General features: G+C 39.4%; 1 protein-coding gene across 2 annotated transcripts in view; it reads left to right on the top strand.

Annotated features, from left to right (window-relative positions):
• EXOC4 (exocyst complex component 4) overlaps positions 1–21,069 on the top strand; it is an 806,860-nt gene that overhangs the window by 674,367 nt on the left and 111,424 nt on the right. For both annotated transcript variants that reach the window (XM_001139207.7, XM_063815016.1), the window contains exon 14: positions 4,122–4,300. In XM_001139207.7, the coding sequence (XP_001139207.1) occupies positions 4,122–4,300 (179 nt within the window). The remainder of the gene's footprint in view (positions 1–4,121; positions 4,301–21,069) is intronic.

Consider the following 21,069-nt stretch of genomic DNA (forward strand, 5'->3'; position numbering starts at 1 on the left):
CTCCCACCTTGGCACAAGTAACTAATACCCAATGTCCTCCAGTTTTATGTGCTGGGATTCCTGGCATGCCCATTTGAAAGTTCTCTCATATGTGGTGAGACGTTCCGTTTTTCTCTTCACTAAAACGTGAAGTTGTTTTTTGAAGAACATATGGACAGTATAGAAAAGCACAAAGCATGATACATTTCTGCAGTTGACATTTTGGCATATAGATATCCAACCTTTTTTCGGCTCATATATTTATTTATTTTCTTAATATCATACAGTACCTATAGTTGTATAAGTTTATTTTACACAACTGCATATCATAATGAAAAATAAGCTACACCAAACATTTTTCTGTTACCAAGTTTTTTATATACATAATTCCTAATGACTTCATGGTTTTCCATAGTATAGATAGATCATAATTTAATAAATCAGAGGGATTGGAAAAAAATCTGTAGTCAAACAGCTAAAGCCATCCCTTTAAGGTTATTCTAACACATAAAAACCTTCCACCAAGCTCTTTGACACACACAAATCCTCGAAGGAATGATTTTTTGTGTGAAATGGTTATAGCTGTCAATCACTTATTCTCTGTGTCATGGTTTCTGTGCTCTTTTCAGGTTGTTAGGGGGTGATTATGGATTCCTGTCAAATGAGATGTCTGCTGTGTATTCAACATGAAGCAGTTTGTATTTTTCTCAGTCTATTGCTCTCCTGTCTGAGGAGGTTAAGCAAATCCCAGTGAGCCAGAGGGAAATGGGATAGGCATCAAGCGCTGGCAGCACACGGCAGACATGCCCAGGGCCCAAGATCCCCACTCAAGCAGATTAGACTTCTTACATAAATACATTTGTCTTAATTGTCGCATTCCACCTAGGGCTACACCTAATATGCATAAAAATGGCTCCAAGCCTGGTTTTCAAAGCCATTTGCCCCCCGCTGTTGCTTTTTCACCACCCAGAGGCATTTTTTGTGTTATATCTATCACAGATGATTAAGGGGCTCGAAGAGTTGATATATAAGGGCAGATTAAGAAAACTAAATATTTACAACCTGACTGAGTGACAGCCAAGGGAAATACTATAAATGTCTTCTGGGCTCAAATCACGGAGGAGACATTGTTTTGCTTTTCCTAGTAAGTGGATTTTAGAGCTATCCAAATTCAGAGAAAGTTTTCTTGGGATGACATCTCGTATGCTAATTAGATAAATGAGTCAGCTAGAAATTGCATTTAGCAGCTACTAACAGAAACTTGAAATAGCAGTGGCTTAAACAAGTAGGGTTTCATTTTTCTCTGCTATGACATGAAGCTCAAAAGCATTTTTATTGTCTGGGACTGCACTATTGCTCCATGATGGCATCAGTGCACCATTGCCCCACCATCTTTGGGCTCCATTATGCTCAGCACTGGCTTCCATACTCAAGGTCACCCGATGTTTGAGAAGAGCTACTGCAGCCCCAGTTGCCGTGGCTTCATTCCATTAAGAGAGAAGGCAAAAGAGTCTCTGCCAACTAAGATTGCTTAAGAGAGCCTCCTTGATGCCCATCTACTGATTTCAGTTTACATCTCACTGGCCACCACATCTGCAAGAAGGGCAGGAAAACTTGGTGGGGTTTTTTGTTTTGTTTCATCTTAAGTTGGGCACATTGCTGACCCCAACAACATCAGGGTACTTTTACCAAGAACGCATGGGATAATGGATACTGGGTAGGCCGCTAATGGTTTCTGTCACAATAATTAACATCTTGAAAATTCTGATGAAAGTCTGGGCTGTAAGATGCTGTGGTTGGTATTTGTAAAACTAGCCCTTGATATGTAACATATTTCCTCCTGCTCTCTCTTACCTAAATTCATTCATCATCCCACTAAATAAACTAGCCATCTCAACAGACCTAAGAATAATAACAATAGTTTTTACCAAGTAAAAACTGTTTGCACTGTGTTATGCATTTAAAAGCATCCCCTGAATGATTTGCCTTAAAATATTCTAAAGTGGTGATGGGGAGGCATAAATAAGGATAAATGGAATAAGACTTCCATGAGTTTCTAATAGTTGAAGCTGGAAGACAGTTACATGGGGGTTTGTTATACTCTTCTTTCTACTTTCATAATTATTGAAATTTTCCCAATGAAAAGCTTTAAAAATCACATTTAATCCTTAACATTACTTCATATCAGGTCAGTTCTTTTACCTCCAGATAATAATGCTTGGAGTTAAGCAGTGTCACACAACAAGCAAGTGGCACATTCAGTATTCAAACCTGGGTTTATCTCACTTTGAAGTCTGTGTCCCACCCTTGCCACTCAAGGAAAACACTTTTCAGACAAGCAGCCTGGGCATCACCTGGAAATCAGTTAGAAATGCAGAATTCAGGGCCCCACCCCAAGACCTTTTCCAAGCCCCTCAGATCAGATTGGTGCACACCCACATTCCATGCGCTCGGTTCACTGCTCTTCATTGCCTCAACATCAACTGTGACGTTTCCTTTAAAAAAGATAACCCTCGGCTAAAATAAGGAGGCTAGTCGTGACTCACTACTTGGTAGCATTAACATTTTAGATAACGATTTGATTCACAGCAGTTGTTTCTTTCAACATTGGGCATCTGCTGTAGTGCTGGGCACTAAACACCTATGTGTCAATTAAGCATCTTTCTGACTATGTGTCAACAATTTTTATTAATCACTGCATGCTTGAAACTTAATTTGGCTTGTTCTAGTTAAATTAAGCCCTTGCTTCTTCTCACGTAAGGTGTGTGAGATTTTAAAAGCCTTGGGTCTTGCAGAAAACTCTCCAGGTGCCTATTTCAACCTCCTCCAGCGTCATCTCTGCTTACCCACCTGTGTATAACTTTCTTGATTTTTTTCCCCTAACATTCTCAGTCATCTTTTTTGTTTTGTTTTGTTTTGTTTTTTTGGAGACAGAGTCTCATGCTCTGTTGCCCAGGCTGGAGTGCAATGGCACGATCTCGGCTCACTGCAACCTCCGCCTCCCGGGTTCAAGCGATTCTCCTGCCTCAGCCTCCCAAGTAGCTGGGGCTGCAGGTGCATGCCGGCATGCCCGGCTAATTTTTTGTATTTTAGTAGAGACGGGGTTTCACTGTTGTTGCCCAGGCTGGTCTCGAACTCCTGAGCTCAGGCAATCCACCTGCCTCAGCCTCCCAAAGTGCTAAGATTACAGGCTTGAGCCACTGCGCCCGGCCCTCAGTCATCTTTTCTAATTTTAGCCCTCTTCCTTTTTAAAAGGAAAGAGAGCTGTGGAAATTAGAAAGCCTGAGTCCTAGCTTTGCCCACTCATGTGTCATGTAGGCAGAACAGTTAACTGTTGGAGCCTCCAGTTCTTCATCTCCGCAGTGGCTGAGCTATATGATCTCAGGTCCCTTCCAGCTTCATCCTTTGTAACCCCCTGTAACTTGATTTTTCAACCCCGCCCTGCCCCCTGCAAAACATTTTGAAGATATTGGGCTCTGCGTGAAACCCACTGGATTATATTTTTCCAGTCAGTAAAAGGATCCCAGCATTGATTTTTTTAAATTGGTTTCTTTTTCCAAATGCTAAATGCCTTAATACTTTACTTTATGTGTGTTGGATCCTTTTTAGAACAACTAAGTAAATGAATAAATGAAGCCTGTCATCCATCTCAGTTGTAACCTCCTCTTTTAAAGAGGCTGGATCTTCTTTGCTTTTGAACATTATTCAATATTTTCTAGGTGCCAGATTAACTTGGTTATTTTATTTTCACTACAATAAACTTTAAACCATGTACATATTTAACACCCTAAGCTGTTTATCAACTTCTATAGCATAAGAAGAGGCAAGGAAAACACCTACAGGAGAGCAGTATAGACGCCATCCCCAGGAACCGTCACTGTATAAATCAGGCCCATACTGGTCCGTGTTGAAGGCACAATCATTGGAGTCACTTATTTCTTCTTCCAAGAACTTTTTCCCCTATCAGAATCATGTTAAGCAGGCATGTGATAGTTGTCTCACAAAGTTAAACCTAGGAAAAAGAGCACGCTGTAAAATAGTGCTCATGTCAGTCCTTGTGCTAGGTGTGCCTAAAACAGTGTTGCCCAGTCCTACCTTTTCCATGCTGTATATATGAAGTGTGTTTCCGATTTGCTTTTCAGGGCAGCTTTTGGCAAGGAGTCTGAAGTTCTTATTGGGAACCTGGGTGATAAATTAATCCCTCCACAAGACATCCTTCGTGACGTCAGTGACCTCAAAGCCTTGGCCAACATGCATGAAAGCCTGGAATGGTTGGCAAGTCGAACAAAGTCAGCTTTCTCCAATCTTTCTACATCCCAGAGTAAGTATCTAGTAGGAAGCTGTTGTGGGGACAATTGAGGAACTAGACTGAATGCGTTCATTGAAAGATGAGAGTGTACACTGGTCACCGTATGGGGGCGTGTCCCAAGCTGTCAGAAGATCCTGGTTAGAATTCTGCTTGTGTTGCACCTCTTGTACTTTGTGATTCTGGGAAAGGAACTAATCTTGGTTTCCCTGTGTGGAATGTGGGAATCCAGGAAAGGCCCATGTTAATGTGGCTTGATATTAACATAGCCTTAGAAACATAAATTCATCTAGGATTGAGCCATTATGTCTCAAGAACAGAAAGCAATACCTTTTTTCCTCCTTACAACAACTTCTCAAGGACAGAAACTGTCTCGGAGCTCAGGGCTGTATGCACAGCTGACATTCTCATTTTACTTGACATAAAGCTAATCTTTTTATTAGTCATAGAAGTGATTAAGGTGCTAGAAAATAGAGTCAATGAAGACAACAATTATTCTGGAAAAAAGATGGCTAAGAGATAGCAATTACAGATTTCAAAGAAATTAAGGAACAGAACATGAAATTAGGGGGAACCTCTTTTTCTATGAAAGACCAATGACTTAGAGAAAAATAATTTGAAAACTTTAGGGCACATAAACTTTAATAACTATAAAATTATATTTAAAGCATTACTTCAGGAGTATGTATAACACAGTTAAAATAGAGACAAAGAAAACATGATATGAAGAAGGCATAAAGGAAAAGGCAGATTTATTCTTTATTTGTTGCGACAGTCTCACTCTGTTGCCCAGGCTGGAGTGCAGTGGCACAATCTCAGCTCACAGCAACCTCTGCCTCCTGGGTTAAAGCGATTCTCATGCTTCAGCCTCCGGAGTAGCTGGGATTACAAGTGTGCACCACCACACCTGGTCTCAAACTCCTGGGCTCAAGCGATCCACCTGCCTCGGCCTCCCAAAGTGCTGGATTACAGGCGTGAGCAACCACGTGCAGACCAAAAGACAGATTTAGATGTGTGAATGAAGAGACAGAAACAGGATAGAAAAAGCAAAAGAAACAGCAGGAAGGATAAGGAAGCAAAATCACCTCTGAATTTAATATTAGGGCTATTAGACAGTTATTAGAAAGAAAACACATTATTTGGACTGTACATGTCAGAGTGAGCTTTTTTTAAATCACCGTCATTTGAGAAGGTATTATTACTTGATTAACCATGTTTCCAGCCTAGAGATGGAAAGGTGTGGATTAAATTCACAGAGTAAATTATTCGCTTATCCTCTAAGAGTCTAAGGAACCCCTTGAGTGCTCACTACTTGTATGGCCTCATGCTGATTCCCTGCCTATCCCAAGGGCCAATGCAGGGTGGGAAGAAGGGACTGAAGCAGTGGGCTTCAGAGGGAGATCATAGAATCTGCACCAGAAATCTCCTTAAAATATTACTGCATATTTATACTTTTATTCTTATGTCTTTTATTGAAAATACTACTTATTTTTGAGACAGTCTTGCTGTATTACCCAGGCTAGTCTTGAACTTCTGGCTTTAGGTGGTCCTCCCATTTCAGCCTCCCAAGTAGCTGGGACTACAAGCATGCACCACCATGCCCAAGTCTAAAAGACTGCTTTTTATCTGATGATGAAATTATACAAGTTTATTCTCAGAAATCTATAAGAATAGAAAATGTGTCTACCAATTAAGGATAGTTTGGGCACAGTATTACTTTTGAGCAGATTTTACATAAGGAGGTATCCGTAAAGGCCCCTTTAACTTTATAATCCCATAATATCAGGCAGTTCTATTACAAGCAGCAGTTTAAATTATCCATTTTGTCTCCCAAACCCACTCTGCTCCCTTCTCCCCTCTAGAAAAAGTCAGAAAGAACTAATTTTTTCTTTGCTAATTGCAAAATGAGCAGCTCTAAAAAAGGGGCCACTTGCCTCTTTTCCTAGTTTTCTTTGACTTGCAAATGCAGAGCTGCTTAGGTAGTTTATTTAGTAATGTTTAGAAGGGGTGCTCTCATTTAGTATGTCATTAGCATCTAATATTTAATGCTACAATCTCTTACTTCTAATGACATACCATTCTAGATTTCTATTCTGCCCATTCTAAAAGGGCTTCACAAAGCAAGATAGTACATAACCTCTGTAGCAAGCCACTGAGTGATTCACACAGGCTAACCTGGCATCAACTGTTTTCAAAAGGAGAAAGATGCATTCTGAGTTATGCTTAACTTTGTAATTGCACAATTTAGCTGTTGTGTTCATGTCACTGAAAGTACCCAGTAAAGTTGATGTCTAATTCATCCCTATAATCATCTCTGTTATTCTGACAAAGATCTCATCTACCACGCCTGTTAATCCTTTGCCTCATGTGCTCAGTTCCATTTTATAATATAAGTTGTACCCTCTCAGTTCCTTGCAGGGTGATTATTCCACCCAGTGAGTGATTTAAGTAACTGTCAGCATTTTGAGGATCAGTGCAAAACCCAAGTGAACTGTAATCACTACTTATGGTGTCTGCTAAAACAAAGCATCAAGCAAGCCTGGTTTATCCTACTAACAGCAAGCCTGGCTCACCCCCACTTATGTGCTCTTTGAATTCCCAGGAGAGATGCCCATTGATGTTTATAATTTGAACAAAGCAGGGGATTCTCTGATAATGGCTTACTTTGATTGCCCTATGTCAATGTGACTCTAGAAAGGGAACAAGGGGACAGCTTTTTATTTTTTATTCTTTTTTGAAAAGTGAACCAAATGATTACTGCAACAAAAGTGTTTCCAAGTCTGGAGACTAGAGAACATGAGGAAAATGCTCAGCAGGATGGGAAGAACTCAAGAAGATCTTCAGTTTATTTCTTGTTCCACATTCTGTTAACTATTTGGTATGGTAAAGGCCATGTTTTATTAAGCTTAAGAAGCTATTGCTGTGATAGGGTGGAAAAAGTTTGCAGACAATTATTTTCTTTCTTTTTTTCTTTTTTTTTTTTTGAGATGGATTCATGCAGTGGCGCGATCTCGGCTCACTGCAACCTCTGCTTCCCAGGTTCAAGCGATTCTCCTGCCTCAGCCTCCCTAGTAACTAGGATTACAGGCGCCCACCACCACGCCTGGCTAATTTTTAGTATTTTTAGTAGAGGCAGGGTTTCACTACATTGCCCAGGCTGGTCTCGAACTCCTGGTCTCGTGATCTGCCCGCCTCGGCCTCCCAAAGTGCTGGGATTACAGGCATGAGCCACTGCGCCTGGCCGAAAATTATTTTCATAGCAGAATATCTCTTCAGATAGGACAGTAGGAGTCTCATCCACCTGAACATTTCATGTCAGGTATTACATTTAGAAGAAAGTAGAGAAAAAAAAGTTCTACATTTTAGTGGCAGAGCATGGCTGGCTATACATTGTTCAGGAGGTTAAAACTAATTATTTTTTTCCTAAGGTAATTTTTTCATCTCTTTTAGTGTTTGCCTAAATGTTTCTCTATCTCCTTTAGACATAAAAGGGTCTCCTGGTTGTATCTAGCTCCTGACCACACCAAAGGTACCACTCTTGCATTTCCCCTACCACACAGTACACAGTTCCCTGTTCCTTATCCTCTGGTATTCTCCCCTCAGTCTTTCTGACACTGTTTCTGCTTAAGATTCTTTCAGTTGAAAGTCACAGACTTAATTGAAGGAAAAAGAATGCATTGACTCATACAGCTGATAAATCAAAGGACTTCAAGAGTGGCTGGATCCAGAGGTTCCCAAAATATCGTCAGGTCCCAGGCGTGCTTACACACCTGCTCGCTCTCTCTCTCTCTTTCCCCCACACCCCACCCCGGTCTCAGCCTCCCATCCCTATCCCTAGAAGACCCTTACATTCAGGACCTGCTTTAACAGATGTGCTTTCAGTGCAAGGAAGGTGAGCAGGAGCATATTTAGCCTTGGGCATTCAGGATCTAAGTTTCTACATGTTTTCCTGCATTCATCACAATTTCAACCTTGTAATAAAGGCACAAATAATGCTGGCTCTTTGTAATGCCTGCTGTTTGTAAGATCCCTAAATAAAGACTCCAAAATTGTTATCATTAAGAAAATTCTCAGAACAATATATGACCTACATAAAAATTGTTAGACTATTTTTCAGTTTAACAGTAGTGATTTTCTTTTGCATCTTATCCTTTTGTTTTAAAGATGGGTTGTTTTTAAAAATAGACTACACAGAATTTGAAGGAGGCTCAAGGGCTTATTTTGTCTCCATGGCTTCCTTAGGGAGGCCCTTCTCTCTATCTTGGATTTTGTAAAAATCTCTGGGATTAGAGATTCTACAACCTCCTTGATTATATATTCTACTCCATACCATCTAGGAAGTCATTTTTTTTTAAGTGAAGCCCCTGTGCTTCAGTCTAAACCTCATTCTTCTTTTGTACTCTCTTCAGAAATTAAATAATTACTATTAATGACTATTTTCTCTATAAAATATTGTAATGCATCCAAAAATATTTCCGTGGCCTTGTACTTCCCTATCTCTGGATTTTAAAGATTTTTGGGCCTGTGACAATTCCAGTCTGTGAGTCAAGGACACACAAACCTTGTAGGATTAGGAGCCCCGATCAGGCATAAGTTCACCCTCTTGGATGATGATTTGGCTGTTGGCCTTTGTGAATGTGGGGCTTAGGGTAGGATCTTTGACACCAGGCTTACCCACTCCAGCTCTCTGAGTTCCCGTTGCTGAAGTTCTTGCTAAGTCCACATACATGAATAATAAGAGTAAGAAAAACCATGCCCTAGTCTTTTTCAGTCTGAGCAACCACAGAGTTAAACATTCTTCTAATTTTTTGGGCAAATAAATCTCATAATTTTGGTTGCCAGAATTGGTTTGTGAATTGCAGTATTAGTTATACAATTATTTATATACTTATTTCTTACAGGTAAATTATTGTTAGGCATCTTAGAAATCATCTGGTCTAACTCAGTCATTTTGCATATGAGGAAATGAAGGTCTCAGGGTGGTTATATCACCTGTCTGTGCCAAACTGAGATGGAGCAGGTCTTCAGATTCCCAGTTTAATTTTCTTTCTACTACGTCAGTTAGAGCCACTAATTGGACCGTTCATGCCGTATTCCTATTGAACCATTCCAGCAGGGTGGGCATATTTTATTTTAATGGAAGCACTTTAATGCTTACAAGCAAGTTGTGGTCATTTCTGATCATTTTCTTGTGCCTAAACAGAATTTCTACACCTAAATATATGGAATTATTGTACAAACCCCTCTTGAATTTCATCTTAGTTGCAATAAAACATTTCTGTAATTTGCCACTCTCTATTTTTGTTTTGCAAGTATTTTCTAAGTTAGAAACTCCATCTGTCTTGTTATCATGCCGTGTAATATATTCTAGATATTACATTGCCCTATACATTAGCCACTAGCCTTGTGTGGCTATTTAAATTTAAATTAATTAAAGTTAAAAATGTAGTTCCTCTGTCATACTAGCCATGTCTCAAATGCTCAGTGGCTGTTATATTGGACAGTATGGGTATAGAACACTTTCGTCATCACAGAAAGTTCTGTTGGCCAGTGCTGTAGATCATCACTGAGGTCATTGACAAAGGTTAAAAATAATGCCAGTCCATATTCTTAGCCTTTGAAAGATACTTGAAATGCCTACCTAGTTCTATCAAAACATTCACTACTTTAATTGTCCAGCCTCAGATCACATGTACCCTCCTGATGAAGGTTGATGTTTTTGGCTCTGCATCATCAAAATTTCTCCTATTGATGTTAACTAATGCTAAAGGGAAAAGGTTTCATGATCAAATAGACTTGGAAAATATTAAAGCACATTAAATATAATTCAATACCAGAAAACCTCTAAAATCTTTACTATATTAACCAGATAATTACAGCAGTGGAATGTTTCTTAAACTTACTTTTCAGTGAAATTCTGTTGTCCCAGCGTATCTCACAGGGCTTTTTATCCATGAAACAACTTCTGGGTGACACTGCCCGATGCTATATTTATGTAATTTGTTTAGAATATTTTATTTCTCCCGGCACCATCAGGCTCAGGGCAGATGTTCCACTATTGCGGGAACTTAATTTCATATTATTGGCAAATTTGCATACCATCAGATGACTTATTTTGCAATTTGGTTATTTGATTATTTGATTCATTTAGTGATTTTTAGAAATGTTCAAGTCAACCAATATAAAATAACCATGGTTTCCCTTTCCGCCTGTTTCAGGCTTGGCTACTGCTATAGTGACCCTTTTCCAGTCATTGTGCTTTTCTCACAATTCTCAAAGATTCTAGCTGCAATTTTATAACACACCCCAATTCATGCAGTAATGTCAATATATCCATGGTGGGGGTCCTGGGATTGATTTATGATAAAAATTTTGTTGTATAATATTTTTAGATTTAGTGTAAAGTTGCAAAGATACTACAGATAATCTCCTTATCTCTCTCATCCTGTTCCCCTATTGTTAATATATTAGTATGATACATATGTTACAAGTAATGAATCAATATTGATACATTATTATTAATGAAAGTCTATACTTAGTTCAGATTTTCTTAGTTTTTCCCTGATCTTCTTTTTCTGTTCTAGGATCTCATCCAGGATATATCACATTTATACCACAGTTTTCCCATATCACAGTTATCACATATATCACATAGTGATGTCTCCTTAGGCTCATTTAGACTGTGACAGTTTCCTAGACTTTCCTTGTTTTTTGTGACCTTGAGAGTTATAGGAATTCTGGTTGGGTATTTGTAGAATCTTCTTCAATCTGGGTTTATCTGGTGTCTTTTCCTGATTAGACTGGGCTTGTGGGTTTTCAAAAGGAAAACTACAGAGGGGAGGTACCATTCTCATGAAATCACATCAAGGGTGCATATCATCAGTGTAACTGATTACTGATGATGTCTGGGATTGACTTTGTGCCTCCAATTTGTGTAGTCCTCTCTAGGCAGTTCCTTCCAAATTTTGGATTGACTCTCCACTTTCCGACTACAAATTGCTTATCTTTCTAGTGGCTATTTTTTTAACATGATAGAAGCATCTTATTATAAGCCCAATGTTTGGATGAGTTGAATACTTGCTAAGAAAAATGGTTGTCTACCTTAAACAATTATGCAGTTGATAATGGATTATAATCTTGTGGGTCTGAAAGACTGTGGGAGGAGCTGTTTTTTAATACCTTGAGCCACTTGACTAAGGCCTGTAGCTACTTTTTGGTTGCTACGTGTGCTAAACATCCCTTAATAAATGTATACAACCATATTAATTTCAAACAAAACTATGCTGACATTAAAAGAGTTTAACTAAATTTCTTCACTAAAAATAAAGTCTTATTTTAACCCATTTTAATTAAACTGTAATGTGCATTGTTGACTCAAAACCCATTCACAAGTGGAACTCGCTTCCTGAGATAAGTCCTTTTAGAGTAGAATACCTCATAATACCGAGCTGCACATCAGTTATAATCAGTTAGAGAGCTGTAAAAATACTGATGCAGAGATTTTGATGTAATTGTTCCTAGGTATGACATGGGCAACAGGCTACACCCCAGACCAATCAAATCAGAGGCAGAGAAACCTATGTTGTAAAGGAGTGGTTTTCAGCCTCATCGCATTAGAAATGCCTGTGCTTTTTTAACATGTCCCCAGGCAATTTTAACAAACAACGAAGGTTGAGAACCACTGATTTAGAGCCCCTAAAAATTTCTTCTTTAATTTCTGTCACTCTCTATATTTGGGAAATGCTTTGTAATTATTTTGCCAGTTCTTCTATCCTCTGGAGCTTGAGATTAACGTGATTTCCCATTTTACAGAGAAGAACTGTAGGCATGGAGATACGGTACTTCGTGTCCATGCCAGAGTCGGGACCACAGCCTTGCTTAGCAGTTGTTAGCTAAACTGTCACCCAAATCTGATTAACAACAAAAATGTTCCTCTTACACTTTTCAAGCCAGCTAAATGAGAAGGGCACAAGGAATCTGTGTCTCTCAACACAAAAGGCTGCAATTGCCAAACCAATGGAATGAATGTAGATATGTCATTGAAAATAAATGGAAAAGGCCGAGGTGTTGGTCCACCCCCATCCCCCAACTGCACAGTTGCGCAATATTCCAGCATGTTTTTTGTGCATTCCCGATGGTGACTTAATATATTCTATGAGATGGAATGTGAATATTCTCATGCTAGAGCTCACTATCATGGACTCTTTGTGCCTTAATAGTAAATGAAAAATAAAATGCAAATCCCCCAGCTGTTTGTTTTTCTGCCTTGGCACAAATGAAAATAAAAATTTCCCTACCCAAGATCTCGTGGGAATCTGTCATGTTTCAGGTTTGCTTTTGTCAGACCATTAAGCCGGAGTTTTCCTTGTCATAATTTCATCTGATTCTTTTTAATTAGAACTCTATGCGTGGTAATTCCTCTCTCGCTTCAGTATTTACAAGTTTCAAATATTTGTTGACTGTTATCAGACAGTTCCTCCTCAGCCTACCTTACATGTTTAGTTTCTCTAATCACCTTTCTGTGGTTAGACTTTCCGTGCCCTTCATCGTTTTTCATTCTTAGTAGTTGTCATTTTCCTAAGCTGACTCTCATATTGTGGCTTCATTTCTGTCGTTCTTCTTTTATTGACGATACCTTCCAAATTCATTGCCATTGGTTGATTTCATGATCATGCTGTTGACTAAGAAAATTAATTTACCATTGGTATTGTATTTTGTTCATGAGCTTCCCACCCCCTGCCTGACTCTAAATATATTTTGGCCTTATCTAATTAACATTACTTGTACTTCTGTTGAGCCTTTCTCTCTTTTAAAAATAATGTCCAAATATATTTCCATGTTGTGCTCAATGTCTCAACTAATGTTTTGTAGGAACAAAAGCACCAACTGATAATTGTATGATGATCCAGTTTTGTTCATTTTCAGTCTTAAATGTACTCTGCTTATATTTACAAACTCGTTGAAACTTACCATAATGAAGAAAGAATTGTGTGGAAAGCCGCTGTGCTTAGCGTGTTCACCTGATTATTCTTAGCTGTCTTCTGAAATCTACGTTATTACTAGGAATGGAGATGCTGCTTGTTCTTTTATTTTCTAAGGAATACCATCTAGACCTCTCTGTCTCCTTCTGTTTATCGTGCAAGCTTCAGACTGACCCCAGTGGGGTTCCCCGTGTTCCTTGGTTTTGAGCATATTTGAAATTGCTGATAACACAAGAGTTACCCCTTTTTTAAAACATATCTACTCTGGTTTTCCCTTTCCTGTCATTGAGTGTCCTCCCTTGGCTCCCCAATCATGGTTGCTTTTGACTCTCCTCACATAGCCTTGTCTTCCTATTAATTCATAGAATCTTTGTCATTCTTATTCCTTAGTCTAGGAGACATATAGCACATATTTGACTTTGAAGTCTGACGAACTTAAGGACAAATCAGGCAAGTTAGGGTATAACCAGGGGGAAACTATTTGGCCTGTCCGAGCTAAATAGGTCTTCTCACCTGTTAAATACAAATAATGATGCATACTCATTGGGTTGCTCTAACTATTAAATGATCTGATGAACTTGAAGTTCTTAGCAGTGTGTGATACACAGTGGGGCTCACTATGGGGTTTCTGGGCTTCCTACCATGAATCTTATCCCTGGAGCTCTCATTCATTGTACTGGGTCTTCCCCTTCCTCCTGCCCCTTCAGGCTTCTCTTTTATCTCAAGTTGTGTGGTTGCTTTCAAAACTGTTAATATGTGTGTTCCTAAATCATTTCCAGTAAATCATGGCTCTCACTCACCAGAGCTCCCAAAATGTTTCTGAGGTCATGGAAGTGTGTCTGAGAATGGGCCTGCATTGGAGGGCCTACAGGTGCTCATCTGAGAAGCCAGGGTTGAATTTGAAAAAGGCACCTTTTGTTCTTCAAAACTACGAAAACAAGGCTCAGCTATTATTGAAAAACATGCCAAATCCAACCACAATTCCCTCTGTCAATCAGCTGGTCGTTAGTAGAGTTCATTGTCCTGTGCTGATTAGAAAGCAGTACCCCACCCCCCTCCGTAAGGAGGTGATTATCAACTATGGAGCTATAGAAGGCTAGTGCTGTGGGCATTTCAATGTAATTATGGAGTTCTAAGTACTTGCCCATAAAAAATTATGTGGCTGTTTCTTTGGAAATGCCAACATTTGTACCCATAAGGGAAATATTTTATTAAAATATGATAATATCATGGATGCTTAAGTGTGGTGGCTGGAAGTCTCCAGCTGAATGATTTTATCTTCAAGCAAAACTATAAAATGGAAACAAGAAGAAGAAACATAAATGAAAAAATCTCTGGGAAAGAGGAGAGACAGAAGGAGTTAGAAAGCAAGAGAAGGCTCTAAAATGGCATGCTGAAATTGCAAAGCCAGACAGAGAAGATGGTGGAAATGCAGAATCACCAGAGACTGAGCCGACACCCAGCACAGCAGAGAGGAGGAGCGGCTGCTGCAGCAGAGTGACTTGAACAAGACATCTGAGTGGACTGATTTGGTTGCCACACAGAACCACGAGTTCCAATGAGGAGCAGTGGAAGATTGTACCTGAAGGCGCTGATTGTGCTATTCAATCTGGCCTCTTATCTAGAAAAACCCTTAGACACTTGGGTGCTTTAAAACCTGGGATGAGCCCAGGAACCAGTGTGAAATCATGACTTAATGAACTCCTCACCAGAGAAAGAGTGTGTCTTTCCATTCTCCACCCTTGAAATTAAGTTTAGATCTACAAAATGCAGTGGGTGAGGGAGACAAATCCTGACAGGGAAATCCGAAAGAAGATGGAGGGCTGGCTGAAGTGACATGGAAGGACTCTCCATTACTTGGTGGGATTGATTTTAGAAAAATGTTCTAAATATAAACTGGATGTGCTTTTTTTCAAACAGCTTCCTTATTAATCAATAGTGCATAAAGACTTTTTCCAGACAGCCCAGGAAAATGTAGCAAAGGGGCGAGATGTGCAAATCGTATGTGTGTAACAGCCCCAAAGGATACTACGGTAATGATAATAGATTCAACATTCAGATTACATTTCAGACTTTCAAGAACCTTTATAACCACTCATTCTTAATCTCTTATCCCTGCCTCAAGCCGTAGTTGACAGACCAGCCTTTATATTCTCAGTTTTACAAGGCATGATCATGAAATGCAAAAGTTTGGCAGTTTCCCAAGGTCAAAATCAGTCAATGACAAAAATCCAGACCACATCTGTCTGTTCTCAGAGTGCAGACCAGAGTGTCTGGAAAAACAACATAATCACCTATTACGAGTTACGAGTGACAGAGTTACAAGCACACCAAACCAGCGTGCCTTTGTTTCCCCACAGAGGCAATGCTGTTGTTCAGCCATCTCCCAAAGCTACAGCAGCAAGGCGAATGCAATGCTGTGTGCCTAATATAAATGGTATTGAATAACACACTTTAAAAGGAGGAGGGGGGAAAAGTGAGCTTAACATTATTTGACTCTCTTTCAGAAGCTGAGATGTAAAAGCTGCACCTCTTACCCCCAAAGGACCTATTTTGGAACCAAATTTGGTAGTCATGCATTCAGGGAGAGGTTCTCTTATTATCTTAAATTCAATACTGTGATTTATGTTAAATATTGTAAATTATACAATAAAAGATTTCCTTCATATGGGTACAGAGATAGATCAGGTATAGGTCTCTAAGGCACAGTGTTCCTTATTAATAGCAGTTAATTCTGTGTACTAACATCTTTGAGCTCTGGTCGTTGAATCCTAGGTGGATTTGACTAGAGTTCTTAACCAACATTTTAATCCAATTTTTATGAAAGGAAGAGTAATGAGGACTTTTCTCTAAGACTGATGAAAAACCTAAGTGTCTTTATAGAAGCCAAGAATATCTGATCAGATTCTTCAAGGAAGCAAAAATCCTGTAAATGTCAGAAAGATGTTACATGCTGGAAAACCCCTTTGGTCAAATTCATCTAAAGAAGGTACTATTTGTAGGTGACTTTTCAGCAAGTCTGTCAAAAGCTTCTTGCTACAGATAAAAATTCAATAACCTTTCACTGTGGATATGCCACAATTATCACTAATTTAAAAACAGTCCCTCTAATAGAGTATTTTATCATGCCGGACAGTCTCTGCATTGTTCATTATTTAGTGTTTGCTAAGCTGATGGCACTTCCACCACACTTTTCTTATCTCTACTTCTTCAGAATTGGATTTTATATTTCCAAACCAGCCAGATATGACAAGTCATTTTCTTCTCTCTTGTCTTTTAAGAAATGCAAACTTGATTTTTTTTAACAATCACCACTTAAAAGATTAAAGTTATTGGAAATATCTGTATTAACTAGCATTGGGATGTGTAGTAAGGCCTATTGCATTTTAATTGCAACTGGGGTCTTCCCTTCTTCTTTTTTATTCTTTCTCTTTTCCAATACATGTGTATGTATTCTCTATCTCTTTGGAACTCCCCATTCTGCTAAAACACACAGTGTATGGCAAAGATGAGGTATTATGAAGCCTGATGTAGTTAGAAGACAAGGCAAGGAGAGTATTATCAGAATTATTATATTATAGAACCTCCAAAAGGTGGTGATAAATGGTATAAGTAGATCTTTCAGTAAATATAGACTGTCTTTATATGAGAAACTTCCTGAAAGGAAAATGATAAAGTCATTATCCTGACACCCGGGGGATACATGCCACTTCAAACAACATCTCTTTCTATCTATAGCTCATTATTGAAATTTTTAACTATTTTAAGCCTGAAAAAATTCTACTAGCTGTGATTCTGAAAGATTTTAAAAGATCTGTATACTTTACCCAAGCTTTGGACCACGATAAGACAGCCACACATCTTCTGTCATTGGGAACTCTCTCCTTAGGCCTCAGGGCATCTTCTGTCATTGGGAACTCTCTCCTTAGGCCTCAGGGTCTGCTCCTCTGTCCAAGAGAGTCTCTCCCAATTTTCAGGGAAGTATAGAACTTCGTTCAAGAAGTTTGATGATAAGATTTTGACCTTTTAGGGGTACAGTCTTTCAATAGTGATATCAGAATGCTGAAAAAGATTGTGTTAGAAAATCTCACCAAAATATTCATTTTAAGATTTATGGATTATTGTTGTAAGCATCAAACAGAAATAGCATTGTAGTCAATCTTCATACATTAATAATAAGGGCTGCCCTTTAGGATTGGCTTTACAAAGAAAAATATTTGCTCAAACTTTACCCAGAGACAGGAGATGCCTGTCACGTCTGCTTCTAAAAGAGGGAGTGTGACTAAAAATCCACCATCTTATTACTTGTTTAATGGTACCACAAGTCCAATTAACGCATTTGTTCAAGCCAACAGCCTTTTAGCTTTTCACAGAAATCTTGGAAGTGTGCTAGAGAAACACCCCCACAAAAAGGTTTTGCATATGCTGCTGTATCTGCCTCTCTCCAGGAAGCGGAGCATGGGTCACTGACAGACAGATGGCTGCCACAAGCGCCACCAGCGGCCGGAAACTCCTCCCACCGGCTCCCATTCCCGCAAAACAAATGAGGAGGGGTGCTTTTCTTGAATGCTGTGCCTGGACTTTCTCTCCCTTGACCCAGCCCTACCCATGGAATACCAAGGCAACCTCAACATCTGTTACACTCCTGCCTTAATTCTATTCCTCAGCACCAGCATAACTCAATAGAGGAGTATGGGCTTGTCCTTGGACAAGGTACTTGACATTGCTGATGATGTCGTCTGTATTATAAATCCCTCATAGGTTATTTGGAGGCTAAGGTCAACTAATGTATACACAACACCTGGTACAATGCCTACAAACAGTGATCACGTGATAAATAGTAGTTTCTTCTGCTCCTTCTTTTTTAAGCTCTTTTCCTCATTCTTAGTCTTCCTGAGACTATTTTATTTCTTGCTTTCTCATTTAGCTACCAATATTTGCCCATAGTGGTACTCAACATGAAATGCCCAAATCTGCCCTCTGTTTATTTCCCCCTACTCCTGTCCTTCCTGTTGATAGCTGGGTCATTCTGCCCATTCTGCCTGATACTTTAACTTCATCTCAAAAGACGTTTGCTGTATTGCATTTGAAATTAGATTTTGAGCTCTTAAGTTTAACAGCCTTCCAAAATCCACGTGGCTTGGGAACACAGGCATAGGGTAAGGTCGTATTTATTCAGGGCCACAATGAGTGAAACTTAAGGTTAACCTCCAGATCTCATTAAATGACTTCCTCTGTGAACTTGTATGTCAGCATATCGAGAAATATGGCAATGAAGAAGCTGCTGAATTGGCCAGGTGCAGTGGCTCACGCCTGAATCCTACCACTCTGGGGGGCCAAGGCAGGTGGATCACCTGATGTCAGGAGTTACTAGCCTGGCCAACATGGTGAAACCCCATCTCTACTAAAAATACAAAAATTAGCCAAGCGTGGTGGCAGGCACCTGTAATCTCAACTACTCAGGAGGCTGAGGCAGGAGAATTGCTGGAACCCAGGAAGTGGAGGTTGCAGTGAGCCAAGATTGTGCCATTGCACTCCAGCCCGAGCCGACAACAGTGAGACTCTGTCTCAGAAAAAAAAAAAAAAAAAAAAAAAAAAAAAAAGAAGCTGTTGAATTGTGGCTTCAGTAAAAACTATAACAAAAATGTCAGACCAGCTAATTTCAGAGCCCACAGTAGCTCTGGGACTCAGACCTTTTAACATCAAGGGAATGATTCTGTCTGTATTGAAGTGGGCTTTGGAATAGCTGTAGTTAAGATCTACCCAAGCTTCAGCTGGGCATCCTCCACAGGGGTGACAATGATCTGGTTAGCTGCTTACCCCTTCTCTGCTGCCTAATAACACACTTACAGGAATTCTGGGAGTCTCAGTTCTGCTAGGATCTTAGGAGTGTTAGCTAGGAATGGAAATTTGTGTTCTTTTTTATTATCATTTCAGCCATTTTTAAATGTCCAGTTTGGTGGCATTCAGTACATTCACATTATTGAGTAGCTATCACCATCATCCATCTGCAGAACTTTTTTCATCTTCTCAAACTAAAACTCCATATTCCTTAAACAATAATCCCTCATTTCTCCTTCCCTCCAGCCCTTGGCAACCTCCATTCTACTTCCCATCTCTATGAATTTGACTACTCTAGGTGGCCCATATAAGTGGAATCATGTAGTATTTGTTGTTTTGTGACTGACTTGTTTTGTTTAGCATGATGTCTTCAAGGTCCATCCGTGTTGAAGCATGTGTTAGCACTCCCTTCTTTTTTGAAAGCTGCATGATATTCTATTGAATGGCTGTACCACACTTTATTTCTCCATTCATCCATCAGTGGATGCTTAGGGTGCTTCCATCTTTTGCCTATTGTGAGTAATGCTGCTGTAACATGGGTGGACAAATATCTGTTCAAGTCCTGGTTTTCAGATCATTTGGGTATATACCCAGAAGTGAAATTGTGGAAATTAGTCATTTGAGATTAGATGTACTGCACGTCTTTCTACTTCTTCTCAACTCTCTGATTGCTTATATAAGTGACGTCTTCTGAAGGAAAGTTCAGCATTTTTTCTCAGATATGATAATAATATATGCTAAGATCTTGGCCAGGCACGGTGGCTCACACCTGTAATCCCAGCACTTTGGGAAGCCAAGGTGGGCAGATCACTTGAGGTCAAGAGTTTGCTGCCTTCAAATCAATCATTACTTCTTACCACCTCTTGAAATAGAAAATAAAAAATTTGGCCAGGCGGTGGCCAGGCGCAGTGGCTCATGCCTGTAATCTCAGCACTTTGGGAGGCTGAGGTGGGAAGATCTCTTGAGCCCAGGAGTTTGAGACCAGACTGGGCAACACAGGGAGACCTCATCTCTACAAAAAAGAAAAAAAAAAATTAATTAGCCAGGTGTGGCCCCATTTCTACAAAAAAAAATTTTTTTTTAATTAGCTGGGCATGGTCATGTACACATGTGGTCCCAGCTACTAGGGAGGCTAAGGTGGGAGGATCACTTGAGCCTGGGATGTCAAGGCTGCGGTGAGGTGTGATTGCACCACTGCACTCCAGCCCAGCAACAGAGAAAGACCCTGTCTCAAAAAGGAAAAGAAAAGAAAAAAATGTAAAAGCCCTAGATAGTACCCTCCTTTCACTCCTAGAGAATTCAAAATTTACAATGGAAATTTAAGCTTACTGTCTTGTTCTCTAGATCAGCTGTTTACAATGTTGGCTATATGCCCCCCAATAATTGTGTAAAACAATACATTGAAGCATGGGAAGGAAACATGAGACCATTTATGTATGCTTTTTAGAAGTAATCAGAAACATTGCAAGTTTTACTAATATTTAACATAAGAGATGACATGATAGCCCTCATTTGAGCCATATGTGAAGTACTATATGGGAGGAATCCTGCAGGAACCCCAAGGATTCCTCAGCAGAGAGAGGCTCAATCTTCTGCCATTTTTAAAAATTTTCAACATTTTGTAATATGTTCCAGGTGAAGTAGATTTATGGATTACATTTTCTAGTTTTTACTAAACTTACCTTCTCCAAATGGATAAGTGACTTAAAAAGGGAAACTGTGGATTGACACTATAAGCAAAAATGAACATGAGAAAATGGCAGAACTGGCATTGTCATTGTTCCTGGTGGGGATCTTCATCAGTCACATTATAATTATCTAAGCAGTAATAATCTAATCAGATGACTGGAAACTGGCAAAAGAACTTGTCAAGGATATTATTTGGAATACGGATTTACATCTACAATTATTAACATGAACCTTGCTCTAAGTGTATGTGTGCCTTGAAATATTAGCTAATAC

Source organism: Pan troglodytes, chromosome 6 (genome assembly GCF_028858775.2).
Source record: "Pan troglodytes isolate AG18354 chromosome 6, NHGRI_mPanTro3-v2.0_pri, whole genome shotgun sequence".
NCBI lineage: Eukaryota > Metazoa > Chordata > Mammalia > Primates > Hominidae > Pan > Pan troglodytes.